This window comes from Manis pentadactyla, chromosome 3 (assembly GCF_030020395.1).
Source record: "Manis pentadactyla isolate mManPen7 chromosome 3, mManPen7.hap1, whole genome shotgun sequence".
Taxonomy (NCBI): domain Eukaryota; kingdom Metazoa; phylum Chordata; class Mammalia; order Pholidota; family Manidae; genus Manis; species Manis pentadactyla.
The window spans coordinates 82408732-82422620 of NC_080021.1; the positions used below are offsets into that span (position 1 = coordinate 82408732).

General features: G+C 34.6%; 2 protein-coding genes across 2 annotated transcripts in view; both read right to left on the reverse strand.

The window, feature by feature from the left end:
* The window catches only part of LOC118929212 (ankyrin repeat domain-containing protein 26-like), a 95155-nt gene that overhangs the window by 62563 nt on the left and 18703 nt on the right, over positions 1-13889 (reverse strand). Inside the window, exons 2-3 of the mRNA XM_057499337.1 lie at positions 3769-3890; positions 2904-2942 (exon numbers count right to left, since the gene is read on the reverse strand). Coding sequence (XP_057355320.1) covers positions 2904-2942; positions 3769-3890 — 161 coding nt within the window. The remainder of the gene's footprint in view (positions 1-2903; positions 2943-3768; positions 3891-13889) is intronic.
* The window catches only part of LOC118922865 (ankyrin repeat domain-containing protein 26-like), a 121647-nt gene continuing 118957 nt past the window's right edge, over positions 11200-13889 (reverse strand). The window contains exons 28-30 of the mRNA XM_057499338.1: positions 12566-12623; positions 11705-11748; positions 11200-11612 (exon numbers count right to left, since the gene is read on the reverse strand). The gene's annotated coding sequence lies outside the window, so the exon portion shown is untranslated. The remainder of the gene's footprint in view (positions 11613-11704; positions 11749-12565; positions 12624-13889) is intronic.

Below are 13889 nucleotides of genomic sequence, written 5' to 3' on the forward strand. Positions count from 1 at the left end.
CCCCACCAGAAGGAGACTTCTTTTCCAATGTATTTTCTGGGATGCCTTTTTTTTTTTCTTCTTCTTCTTCTTTTTTTGAGACCTAGAGCATCAGGAATATGAGGGGGTTTGATTTTCATTGTGTAACACTTGACTATTTTAACATATGCCTGAATTATTTACTTGAGAGCATAATGCACAAGGATTTAAATTTATATCTAATCTCAGCTTCAGAGAATTCTACATGAAAATTAAGTTAGGAAGAAATCTGAGATGAAAGCAACACGACATGGTTTAGTCCAAGGTAAAAGTCCTGTGCAAATGCTAAATATGGAGGAGAAATGAGATTATATATGCTCTTAAACTTTTATTTCTTAATACCACACTATGCAGGTGACTTTTTTTTCCAATTGTGCACATATATGAATGTTGAATCATAAACTAATCCTATTTCCTGAAAGTCTTCATTTACATGATGGAAAGTAGTAAGGGAAAAAAATCTATTAGCTCGTGCTTTCAGTTTATAAAGTGCCAAGAAGAATTCACTATGACTTCAAAATTGTGAGCTGCTAAGAGATTTGTAATTAAATATCAGTATATTAATACTAAGACTAGCAAATAAAAACCATTATACTAATGCTTCTCTATATGTATTATATATAAGTGTGTGTTGGAATATGACATTTTTATTATTATTTATTCTAGATGTAAGATTTTTCAGATTTTTATTTGCTTCACTCAGTATTGTTGGAAACCTAGAAAATGCAGGAATGTCAAGGGTACTACTAGACACGGGCGGGAATGTATAGGAAGTGTTATACGGAGTTGTCATCATAAACGAAGGATAGCTGAGGGGTATCAGGGTTACAAAACACTCCAAGGAATGTAAATCACACTAATGATTAATACTTCGCATGTGAGGTTACAAACAGCAAGGAAGGGTGATAACAGATTCTAGAGTCATTCTTAAAGAAACATTCGTTTGTATTTTTGTTAAGATTTCCACAAATGAGTACATCTGTATTGTATACATCTGACTATGAAATGGCCGTGTCCGAGGGTGGGTATTACAGCTTTCTCTCATGGCTGATGCTTCTTTCTATTTGAATTTCTCATGAATGATCTTTTTCCTCTACTTCAGCATTTTGAATTTGTTAAACTGTGTTTCCCAAGATGTTACCTGTGAACTCTCGGCACCAGAATCACCTGGGATGAGATGGAAGCTACAGAGCGACTTTCCCAGGAGACATCACAGAGCTAGCGAATCAGAAGCTCTGGGCTAGAGCCCTGGTCTCCTCAGGGTACAGTAGTCCTCACATGCAAACACATACACCTCCAAACTCTGCACCCTCCAAAACACCAACCTGGCCCAGGAGTGAGAACCTGCATGTCAGAGGCAGGGTGTATCTCGGGCAGGAAAGCCTTCATTTGGAATATTGTAGACACGCTGAGCTCTCTAAAGCTGTTATTAGTATCTCAGTCAGGCATGGTTTTGAAAGCTAGTCTGGGCTACTGGCATCATTAATGACATAATTTATACAAAAATATAAACTCTGTATTCCAAAAGCAAGTTTAAACTTCACACATTAATAATAATATGGCATTTATTGAGGATTTTACATTTGTTATCACTGAATTCTCAAAAGTAAACATGTAACATAGGTGCACTTATAGACATGCTCCAGATGAGGTCACTTCATTTTCATAAATTGAATACTACTAAAATTTTTTACCATTGAAATTCACTTGTGATTGGTGTACCATTTAATAACAGATACCTTGGATCCATAGATTTTGATTAACGGTTGCAAGCTGAGGTTGATTCAGCAGTAAGAAATTTGTATCTTTGCTTCCTGCTATGTGATGACTTGCATGAGCCCAAAACCTGAGCCTATGCTTAATTTTCCCATTGTAAATAATGTTTTTATTATGTTTGTGTAAACAATACAAAAGTTAAGTTTACCATGATGAAACTACAAGTGGAACTATTTACTACTTTCTAGACAGGCATGCTTCATTTAATTGGGCTTCACAGATACTGTGTTTCTTACAAACTGAAAGTTTGTGGCAACTCTGCACCAAACAATACAGTCTATTGGCACCATTTTCCCAACAGCATTTGCGCATTTTGTGTTTCTGTGTCACGTTTGGTAATTTTCACAATATTTCAAGCTTTTTGTTATATTTGTCATGGTGATCTGTGAGATCACAACTCCCTGAAAGCCCAAATGATGGTTAGCATTTTTTAGCAATACAGTATTTTTTTGTTTTTATAGACATAATGTTATTTGCACACTTAACAAGACTACAGTATGGTGTAAACACAACTTTTATATGAACTAGGAAACCAAAATCTCATTTGACTTGCTTTATTGCAATATTTACTTTATTGCAGTGGTCTGGAACCAAAACCATAGTATCATTGAGGTACGCTGGTAATTACTTTATTCTATATTCAATTATTAGTCTAATAAGTCAATTAAATCCTTTGCTTGATTAATCAGACATTATTTTATTTTCCATGCACTAATTTAGACTCATTGTCAAGCAATTCTGAAAATTCCCCTTAACTTTGATATTAAATATTGGTCTTCCAAAGGTTAAGATACAGGAAAATTTTTTTGTATGAGTATCTCTCCATGTTCTTTAATACTGTATTCAAATAAATGTGTTTATTTTGTCCAGAATAGTTTTGACTTAGTTTGCTTAGTTAAGTTTTCTCTTAACTACTTTTAACATGACTGGAGAGAGATATATATATCACATAATATGCAGGAAATCTAATAAACTATTTATCTTACTGAAAATAGCACATGATAGTACCAATTATTCCCACAAAAATTGAATGAAACCAACATTAATTTTTATAATAAAAAAAGGAAAGAAATATATGATTTGACTTCTTAAGTATTTCTCCATCTTACCTGCTGGTTTACAGGAATGTTTATGTTGATTTCTTTAATCTGCAATGATAAATAAATAATAAAAGTGAGAAAAGTAAACACAAGAAAGACATTTTATGAGAATTTACTTAAAGTGAATTCATATATATGATATTCTATGTTGATATCCAAAACTCACTTCATATCAAATATCAATTACTGAAGTTTCTTTTTAAAAATTATGACTATGAAAATTATCAACAATTTCATGCGTAAATATTTTGAAAAAGAATTTTCATCTACTAATTTCCTCATTGAGGAGAAATTAAAAGACTGTGTTTTCATACAATGTTAAATGAAAATCTACCAACAATATAGAGAGTAACTTTTTATAGCTTATTTTCCTGTATGAAATCAAATTATATTCCATTTGTTTTAAGGCTGAGGAGAACAGAGGAAATGGAATATTCAAACCCTAAAGGAAAAAGCATATGTGTTTAAATATTTTTTATTTCATTTACAATCTTTAAAAATTCATTAAAAATATTTATAATATTTTGTACCCCTAATAAAGTGTAACATTTACTTTAAGACTAATGAGTGACATTTCATAAGAACTTAAAATAAATCCTCAGAAAAAGAAAATCCTTTGTATTCAGCCATATGAACAAAGTCGGACCGTTAAATTAAAATGAATATCGGATTTAGAGAAATGACCTTATAATACACAAAGTGTTTGTTCAACAGAATTTTTACTAAATACAACCAATTATTATTTTTCATTGGTTTTCTAGAGAAACTTAAACGTTGCCAACTCTGTATAGTATAATCTAATATCAAACCACAAATAGGTTATTTTCACTTAGAATTTATTTTATTGACTTATTTTTCCTTTTTATAGTTTTACTTCCTTTTGCTTTACTGATAAATGTGAAATAACAGGAAATTTAATGGATATGATGTGTGGAGTTGAAGAATCATCAAATGGCTCATCCGCAAGATTAGACTTACTGTCAAGATTTGTGTTTTCTAAAATAAAAAAGAAAAGAAAATTTGATAAGATTTACGTAATTTCAGTAGGGTCATGTACAAATAACATGTCTTTCTTACATTGCTATAATCATTTCTAAATAGTTTTTGCTCTGAAAAGAAATCAGCCATGAAACCTCTAGAACTACTGTTTCCTTCAGCAAAAAATCAAGGCAGTTTGGATATTTAGACAAAAAAAAGCAGACCCCTAAATATCTGTTATTAACCAATCAAAACATCCATATTGAATACTTCATGGAATTATGTTTTTTGCTAGTTCTTAGGGATTGTTAGAAAAGTTAGAAAATTGTACCAACACGTTATACGGATCCTTGTCTTCAAGCACATATTATCTAGGTTTGCAACTATAATTCTTTAATCTGAAAAAGCAAAAGCCTAAATAATGTATTTTAGAAAAAAATCAGCTGTGTAAATAAGTATTGTATGATATAAAGTAGAGGTTGAGATTGTGAACTACATAGGGATCACAGAAACTTGTTCTACTAATCTAAGTAATGTTTGTGGAATTGACATTCTTTGTGGAATTGACATTCTTTCTCCAATAGCTTACAGAGTCTGAACTGTCCAACTTGGCTGCAGTGTGGAATGGGCTAATGCTCAGGGAAGGAGCTGCAGTGCAGATGCGTAATGACATGGTCAACGTCTGCCGTCAGAGAGACTTAGGTTTGAATTCCAGCTGTACCTATTACTAAATATCCTCGGACAGGTAACTAATTACCCTGTGCTTAATTCCCTTCCTTTGTAAAATGTCAACAATAATATTAGCCACATATATTTGTTGGAAAATGAAATGAAAAAACAAGTGTCATGGAGTTAGAGCTCAGTAAGTGGCAATTATTTATACAAAAGAAGTTTGGGTTTCCTTTGAAGACAATGAGAGTGTTTTAAAGAATGCTGAGCAAAGATGTCTTCCTTTCACTATACTTTGCAAATGCCTCTCTTGTTTTCTTGTCAACTCCAGATGCAGATTTGCATACTCCTATCAAGTGTGTGACAACCATGTGTGAATCAGGCGGGGTGCAGACAATGAGGGTAGAGGTCACAGACTATTAGCAGCCACAACCTCAGTCAACTCCAGGCATGCCCACAGTTAAGTGGGAAAGGAATCAAGGGATGCCTCCTTATATATGAAAATGGTAGAATGTCTTCTTGGTAGAATGTCACTTGGAAACAGAATGCCTACTCTTATATTTCAAAGCATATGCTAGGGAAACTGAATTATAAATGGACACACCTATAGAAAATACTAGGCATAATTTGTTTTCACAATTACTTATTTTGTAGTCATAACACACGATATCAATAAAAGAGCTTAAGAACATAAAAATATTAGAAACAATGACAATGTCTATTTTAAAAAATAAAGTTTTATACCATTATTAAGATTAGGTTTATTTTATCATGTGTGGAAAAATTAAGCTATAAATAATATATTGAATATAATGCATTCTTAATAATGAAATCTACTCATAGAGCAAAATTTAAAACCTATTTATTTTTGGCAACAATCTTAATTCTAAATAATGGAAATTCTAAATTTTCTACATCACTTTTAGACTTCTCTTCAAATAAGAAAAATTAACACTTGTCCCAAAGACATTTTTAATGTTAAACGTCTTAGAAACCAATGTTAATTGTATATTTTCAGAAGCAGTAATTTGTGTTATGAGAAGCTGAAAAATTAATGTAATCTTGAACAAAATAGAGTCAGTGTCTGAGCATGAAGGCTTGTAGAGATGAAAGGACATAATTGCAGTCTACAACACGTCACTGGCTTATGATGATTACTTAAACTATCAATCTTAAGGCTGTGAAGAAAGCAGAATGGTTTAGACTGGGATTGACATCTACAAGAACAGCAAATGACACAAACTACTACCAAGTAAAACAGAGGGGAAAGAAATCCACTTCCAGGCTTTTATCCCAAAAGGGAAAGATAATCTCATAAAGTATATATTCATCTCTACTTGATTTCTTGGAAGAGCACTTCTCACAAGCCTCAAAAGCAGATACTGTCTTGTTTCCAAGTGCCCCGTTATATTATCTCAGGCAGCAGACAAAGCTTCATAATTCCATACCTCTGACCCTGCATCTAAGCCTGCTAATTTGAAACCCGTTTCGCAAACATTGGTTCCAGACTGACTGACTGAGAGCAGTTCCTGTTCAAGCACCCCGTGTGCTCTGGGGTACAGACATGAAGAGTCCATGAGGCCAGCTTTGGCCAATGCCAACATCTGTCAAGACCACTGAGCAGACCAGTCTGAGGAGGAGATCCCATGTTAGCCTTATACAGCTGAGGTAGCTCCCAGACCATGATAAAAATAGATTTTCCTTCTTCCATATGCACGATAATGCCATTATAGTTCTATTACCAAAGTAAACTTTGACACTTACGTTTCCTGCCAGGCTACATTTAAGCTCCAACCATTGTGGAGGTGTTGTGCTGGTGTGTTTGTGACAGCAATTGTTACAGTTTCACCAACCAATGTTCATGCTCCCCAGTTTTCTCCCAGGGGTCAGACATTTTAAATAGTTATTGTTGCTGGAAAGCACAATGACTTAACCTTGGAGATTATGTACCTATGTTGTATCTTTAATTTATTATTTAATTTAATAATAAATTCCTTTAGAAGTTTGCAAACTTCTTATGTCAGCTCTTTGAGGTGGGGTCCTGTCTTTGTGCTCTTCAGTGTATCCTGTTTCCCCAGTGCCCACAATGCCTTTCCTAACACATGTACATGCTAAGCGCTCAAATGTTGAAGGATGTTACATATATTTTACCCACCAATGCAATTATTTGCTCAATATGAATCTGTCCCTTGTAATGGAAACATTCCATATTTTTCATATATAACTTTGAATTATTTGTTGCCAAAACATAACAAATATTTTAACACATTGTTGATTTAAACTAAGAATGTGTAATTAAATTAACACCTACTTGGAATTATAGGATGACACAATCTACACTTCAGAATTTCTAGGAACCCCTCACAACATCTTAATAAAAAACAGAAAGTATACTTGAATCCATACTCATAATAAAATGAAATGATGGAAGAAAGAAAGGAAGGGAAGGAGGGAGGTAGGATTTGAAAAAGAATAAATAAATAGCTGAGGCCAAAGAATTCCAAATAATTTATGTAAATACTCTACCCTCAAAGGTGACTATAGAATTAGAATTTATTTTGCAATCTTAAAAGACATTTACTTCAAAGACAGCACATATTTTTAACTATTTTTATTCATACACCTCTTCACAAATTTAAAGAAACTTCTATGACCTCTTTAGAGAAAGAAAAATATTCAACAATTTGCTTGCATTCCAGAGAATTCCCAAACTTTGGGGAATTTTGGAAATCCCATTCCGTGGAACATTGTAGAGACTTCTAGAAAAGAAGGAAAATGGCACAAGAAATGGAGCTGATTTAACCCTCTCCCACTAGGTAGTGAAATATGCTGTTATTCTCCCTCTCTAGAGAGAGTGACTACAGCGAAAAGAGTCTCAGCTGAGACTGAAACTGGTGCGCACAAGGCAGGAGGCTTGGTATCTCCTAGAAGTTTTGACCCCAAAGTTAATTATGAAATATGACTTGGTTTAGTGACATATATATTTTGAAACACAATGTCTAGAAAGTAACAGAATATTATAATTTTGATCTTTTCTAATTTTTTCCTCCATATCACTTAGCATTATCTAATACTATTTTGTCTGATTTTTATTTTATTTTGGTATTATGATCTGTTTGCCACCGTCCCCCACCCTCACCAAAAATAAGTTCATGAGGTCAGAGTTCTGTTGTTTATTTAAATACATCACTTCCTGCACCTACAAGATTGCGTAGATCTTAGCAGGTGCTCAATCAGTATTTGTTGAATGAGTGAAAAGACCAGATATCTCAGAACAAAGGGTCAAACTCTTGTATTTGAGTTCTAACTTTGTCTTGAAAGCAACTTACTTCTAAAGATTAGAAAAGATAAATTATTAACTTTGAGTATCTATAGTAAGTCTAATGGCTTCATAACTACAGTTTATACCAAACAAGTCTGATTGTCTATAGAAAGTCTAATGGCTTCAAAAACTAGAGTTTATACCAAATAAGCTGGAAGGAACACCTCATGATTTTAAAAAAAGCAAGTACTCATCTCCGACGAAGAAGAGTTTTTGGATTGAGACCAAAATATGGAGAAAGAGAGTCTGGTTGGTCTGTCCTTCAGAGTGAATGGAGTGTTGAAGTCTCCTAGAATGAATGCATTGCATTCTATTTCCCCTTTTAATTCAGTGAGTATTTGTTTCACATATGTGGTTGCTCCTGTGTTGGGAGCAAAGATATTTATAACGGTTATATCTTCTTGTTGGATTAACCCCTCTATCATTATGTGATGTCCTCATTTGTCTCTTGTGACTTCCTTTGTTTTGAAGTCTATTTTGTCCGATGCAAGTACTGCAACTCCTACTTTTTTCTCTCTATTAATTGCATGAAATATTTTTTTTCATCCCTTCACTTTTAGTCTGTTTATGTCTTTGGGTTTAAAGTGAGTCTCATGTAGGCAGCATATATATGTGTCTTGTTTTTTTATCCACTCAGTGACTCTATGTCTTTTGATTGGTGCATTCAGTCCATTTACTTTTAGGGTGATTATTGATAGGTATGCACTTATTGCCATTGCAGGCTTTAGATTCGTCGTTACCAAAGGTTCAAGGTTAACTTCCTTACTATCTAAGAGTCTAAGTTAACTCATTTAATATGCCATTACAAACACAATCTAAGGGTTCTTTTCTTTTTCTCATCCTTTTTCTTTCTCCTCCCTTCTTTATATATTAGGTAGGTATTATATTCTGTACTCTTTGTCTATCCCTTGATTGACTTCGGGAAGAGTTAATTTTGTATTTGCTTAGTAATTAGCTGTTCTACTTTCTTTACTGTGGTTTTATTACCTCTGGTGACTGCCATTAAACCATAAGAATACTTCCATCTATAGTAGTCTCTCCAAAACAGTGTGTTGAGTTGGTTTGTTGGAGGTAAATTCTCTCAGCTTTTGCTTATCTGGAAATTGTTTAATCCCTCCTTCAAATTTAAATGATAATCTTGCCAGATAATGTAATTATCTTGGTTCCAGGCCCTTCTGCTTCATTGCATTAAATACATCAATACGTCATGCCACTTCCTCCTGGCCTATACGGTTTCTGCTGAGAAGTCTGATGTTATCCTGATGGGCTTTCCTTTGTATGTGATCTTATTTCTCTCTCTGGTTGCTTTTAATAGTCTGTCCTTATCCTTGATTTTTGCCATTTTAATTACTATATGTATTGGTGTTGTCTTCCTTTGTTCCCTTGTCCTGGGAGATCTGGGCACCTCCATGGCCTGAGAGACTATCTCCTTCCCCAGATTGGGGAAGTTTTCACCAGTTACCTCCTCAAAGACACTTTCCATCCCCTTCTCTCTCCTTCCTCTGGTACCCCTATAATGCGAATATTGTTCCTTTTGGATAGGTCGCACTGTTCTCTCAGTATTCTTTCATTCTTAGAGATCCTTTTTCCTCTAAGAGGCTCAGCGTCTTTGTATTCCTCTTCTCTAGTTTCTACTTAAATTTTTTTTTTTGGCAAGAAGAGGGAAATCTTTATTTTGGTTAAAAAAGGTACAGGACAGCAGCCAAGCAACCCCCACCGTGGGCTGAGCAGATTTCCAAGGCTCACCCGGTTTCCTTTAGTTCCTCAGATGATTCTGGGGCTGTCAGAGCCAACTCAGTTCCCTCAGTGCCTGCAGTAAAGTGTACAAGCCTCCTCCTTGCATTCTACCACTGACTTGGAATAAGGACTGTGGGAAGTCAGCATGTTCTAACATCACCCATATCCTCTGAGCTTGTGCCTTTTTCTGCCCATGTGAGTCAAATTTAAACTCTTAATTAATATCTCGGTCCTACTGAGGTGTAAGTCTATTTGTTTAGATTATTAGCAGTGAGGACTAAAGCATCAGAAAATTAAATGTTGGAACTAAATAAGAATATCAGTACCTATGTTTGAAAGTTGATAAAATTAAGCCTGTCAGAAAAATAAATTTACTGTGAAGGGCCACACATTATTTGCCATACGATCCTAAATTCCTTTGAATCCGGATGAACACCATTAAGAAATGTCATTATTTGCACATTCAAATCTTTGATGCCACACTGATCTGTTTAATCAAAACTTCATCACAGTTTGTCTGAGCATGCTGCCTGCCTTTGAAGGGCCAACTGCAAACCTGAATCCATCTAACAGCACGTGGCTTTAAAAGACAATGCACTGTTTTGCTCCCTGTATAATGAGCTTAAAATTACACTGTCCTTTTGAAAATAAAAACCCTTAATTTGAAATATCTTTGCTTCCATGGCTCTATTTCAAATCTACATGAGTCTAGTGCACAGGGAGCTCTGTGTCCTGCTGTTTGTTCATTTGTCTAGAAACCTGTTCAAAAGTATGACTTTTCTTGGTACATATATGTAGCGAACTTAAGACTTGAAATTCTTATTTTTTATATCATGTTCACCAGAGTGGCAATAGGGTGGCCTAAGTAAGATTCCCCATAACAAAAGACAGGTCATCAATACTAACAAACCTTGATTAGTTATTCTGAGTGCACACAACAGAGAACCCTCTCTTGTCACTACCTGTGGAATAGGGCTTTTTACAGACACCTGAGATTGCCCCTTTGAGGTTTGAAATGTGTAAATATATCAGAAGTTTTCTATAAATAGCTCTTAACAGAGTAATGTATTCAAAAACCAAATAAACTAGAGTTGCGATAGCCAAAAGGCTTACAGTATTTTTCACCTTGTCTGACCCTTGAATATAAACTATTAAATGTAACTTCTCTATCCCTTCCCATGTAAGTTGATACAGAAATTCAGTGGGGTTAATCAACCATAACAAATGTTTCCCAAAACACCAATCACGGTTCTGTTCCTTTCTGTGCTATTTCTTCCATCATCTCACCATCCCCAGTGGAAGCTCGTCAACTTTCCAGTTTCTCCCAGAGTGCAGTTTAGAGGTTACCTACAATGGAGCGACTTGGGCTGGTTGTTAAAAATTCCAGGGCTCAAGTAAACTGACCAAATTAACATATCTGAGGCTGGGGCTTCAGATCTGCACATTTACTGACATCTAAGCAAATGCCACACTAAAAACTGATAAAATTCTGCCTAGTGCCAAAAAAAAATTTAGAAATCAAGCTCCTCTGAATTCTGCCTGTCTCGTGTGCATGCGCGCACACACACACACACACACACACAGTCTTCACATGCTCTTCCAAATGTCCTTGCTACTGAGATTTTACATATATAAATGTTACCATTTATAAGCTTTTAAATATTTGTAATGATTCAGACATAGTTTTTACCTAGATATATACTTGGATATTAACTGGTAGGGATTAACAGAAAAACTGAAAAAACATAGTAGGTGACCTCTGTAGGTATTTATTTGAATTACATTTCATCCTGGGTGGTGCTATGGATCTGTTTCTAATAGTAAAAAAAATTGAGATCATTTGAAAATCTGACAGCATAATTGAGCAATGTCCTCATTTCTTAATGAATAAAATGAATGATTTTTATCAATGCATCCTTGTTTGCATATGGGAAAAATTGTGACATTAGAGAAAAGGAAAGAGAACTCCCCACTTCTTCATGTCTGCATTTTCTCACATTAATTCCATTTATCTGCAGTGAAAGAAAAGCATAGCTTAACATGACATATTGTGAATTGGCCTTATGTTTTGCTTGCACAAAGAGAATAATGACAAATTACATACCTGTAGAATCACGTCTCCAATAAAAAGCAGTCCTGAAAGTTCCACTATAACGACAAGGACAACTGATTATGTATGGGCTACTTTATTCACGCGGGTAAAAGTTTTTTAACTAAATAAAGTCAAAACTGGTTAAGAAAATTAAATGCTTTATAAAAATCACATTTTAAAAGAACAAGTAATGGAACAAAAACAATCACATGATTCAGCACTGATATTGACATACATGCTGAGATATTTCTATTTAAATTCTATGGTTTCAGATCTAATAGTTGCCAACAATCAGTCACTCTTCTGGATGAATGGATAAATTTTCCCATGTACATATGACTTTAAGGTGTCTGTGAAAAAGTTGAGAACTAGACCTTCAATCCAAAACCTATGGAATCAGCTACAAGAACTTTTTAAAACATTATTTGTCTTACTGACTTCAGTCAGTGCAACAGTTGCTTTGCATCTGCAGTTATTCCCTAGATGAAATTTCATGTGATAGGCTGAGTTAAGTTGTACATAAAAACTGAAAAAGATATTTATTTGCAGTTGCCTATATTTGATGTGACTTGTTATCCTTACATTTGTCTACATGTTGGTTTAATGAAACAATTGGAAAGTTATGCAGTTCCTAGTTCACTCACAGTCACATGCTCTTTATTTTTCCTTGTTGCTTTTCTGAGAGAAAAGCCTCCCCCTGGAGTAATAAAGGACACAGATTAAGGAATCAGACTCGGCCACTTACTGCCCGGTCTAGGGGACGCTGGAGCTAGTCGGCCACATGCTCATGTATCATTCTTAAACTTCATCTTATTTTAAAATAATCATGATTTACAAAGGAATGGCTACTATATAATTCTCTTAACACTTTACCTCTTTGCTCCTTGGAGATTTTTGAAATGACAACTGGAATGTTATGTTCTGCTCCCCCCTGAAAAGAAAAAATCATATACTGTACTTTATATCATATCAAAAAAACCCACAAAAAAAACCACTACAGCTAGATATAAGTTAGGAAATAATACAGGTTATGAATAGAATGTTAATGGATAAAGACAGAATTTAAATGAACTTACGAAATCTCTCTACTAAGCAGATAGCACTCTGAAGAAATTTTTCCATCTGGTTAGAATTTCACTTTGACATCCAATAACTAATAGCAATTGATTTTGAAAGTTTTCATTTTTCAAATGAAGCTTGGTCATGCCTTAAATAGGATTTCCCTTCAATGAGCAGCAGTGTTGCCCATTGTAAAAATTCCCGTTTAAGGTTCCAAACACCAGATAATCAAGTATTCCATTAAATGGATTAATCAGATAATCCATTTTCTGGCTAAGTTGCTCTTTGCCAAACACAGACCCCTTTGGATGCTAAGTGACTGGAGGAAACTTTCTCTGCACAAATTGACACAAAAATTGAGAGTGTGCATGTGCATGGTGGGGAAGTGATCATCTGCATTACCTTAATTAGTATTAGATTCCTCTTTGTGAAAAAGCACATACTAAACAATTAACAGAATTAAGTGATTTGGCAAAAATAATGTAGTAGTGCTTTGCTTAACTGACCAAATGAGATATATAAAAAGACAGAAAAACACGTAAGCCACGCATATGTAGAAAGAAAGAAAATAAATCCCTGAAATAATGGCAAACAGTCTGTTTCTATACCACAGAGTTGGGAAGGTTGAAAGCAATAGTTGAAAAATCAAAAAAGTGAATTAAAGATTAAAATGTCATGTAGAAAATAAGTATAGCACTTTCAACACAGGAGAGTTGAAAAGAGGATCTTAATTCCACTGGGGTTTCTCTGTCTTCAGAATAAATAAACTTCCTAAGCCTTTCTATTTCAAGGACAAAATTTATTTTAGAAGGGACTTCTTTTCCATGAATGCCCATCTTTAACACTGAGCTGCCGATACACTTAAATATAAGATCGACAATAGTTGGGAAAAGTAGTGGTGTTCGACTTTTTTTTTTGGCAAGGAGTCCTACTATTTCTGGATTATTAAGAAGAGGCATGATTACAAAATGTTGAAAACTGTTTCACTCTGATTCAAGTTTAAACCCCTTCTCGATGCCCTTTCTTCACTATTTTCCACCAACACAGTATTCACCCACTGCCCAAACTATCCTGTGAGGGGTCTTGGCATCAGCTACATTGGCTCCTGTTTCTACTTTATCTTTTGTTCTGTGTGTCC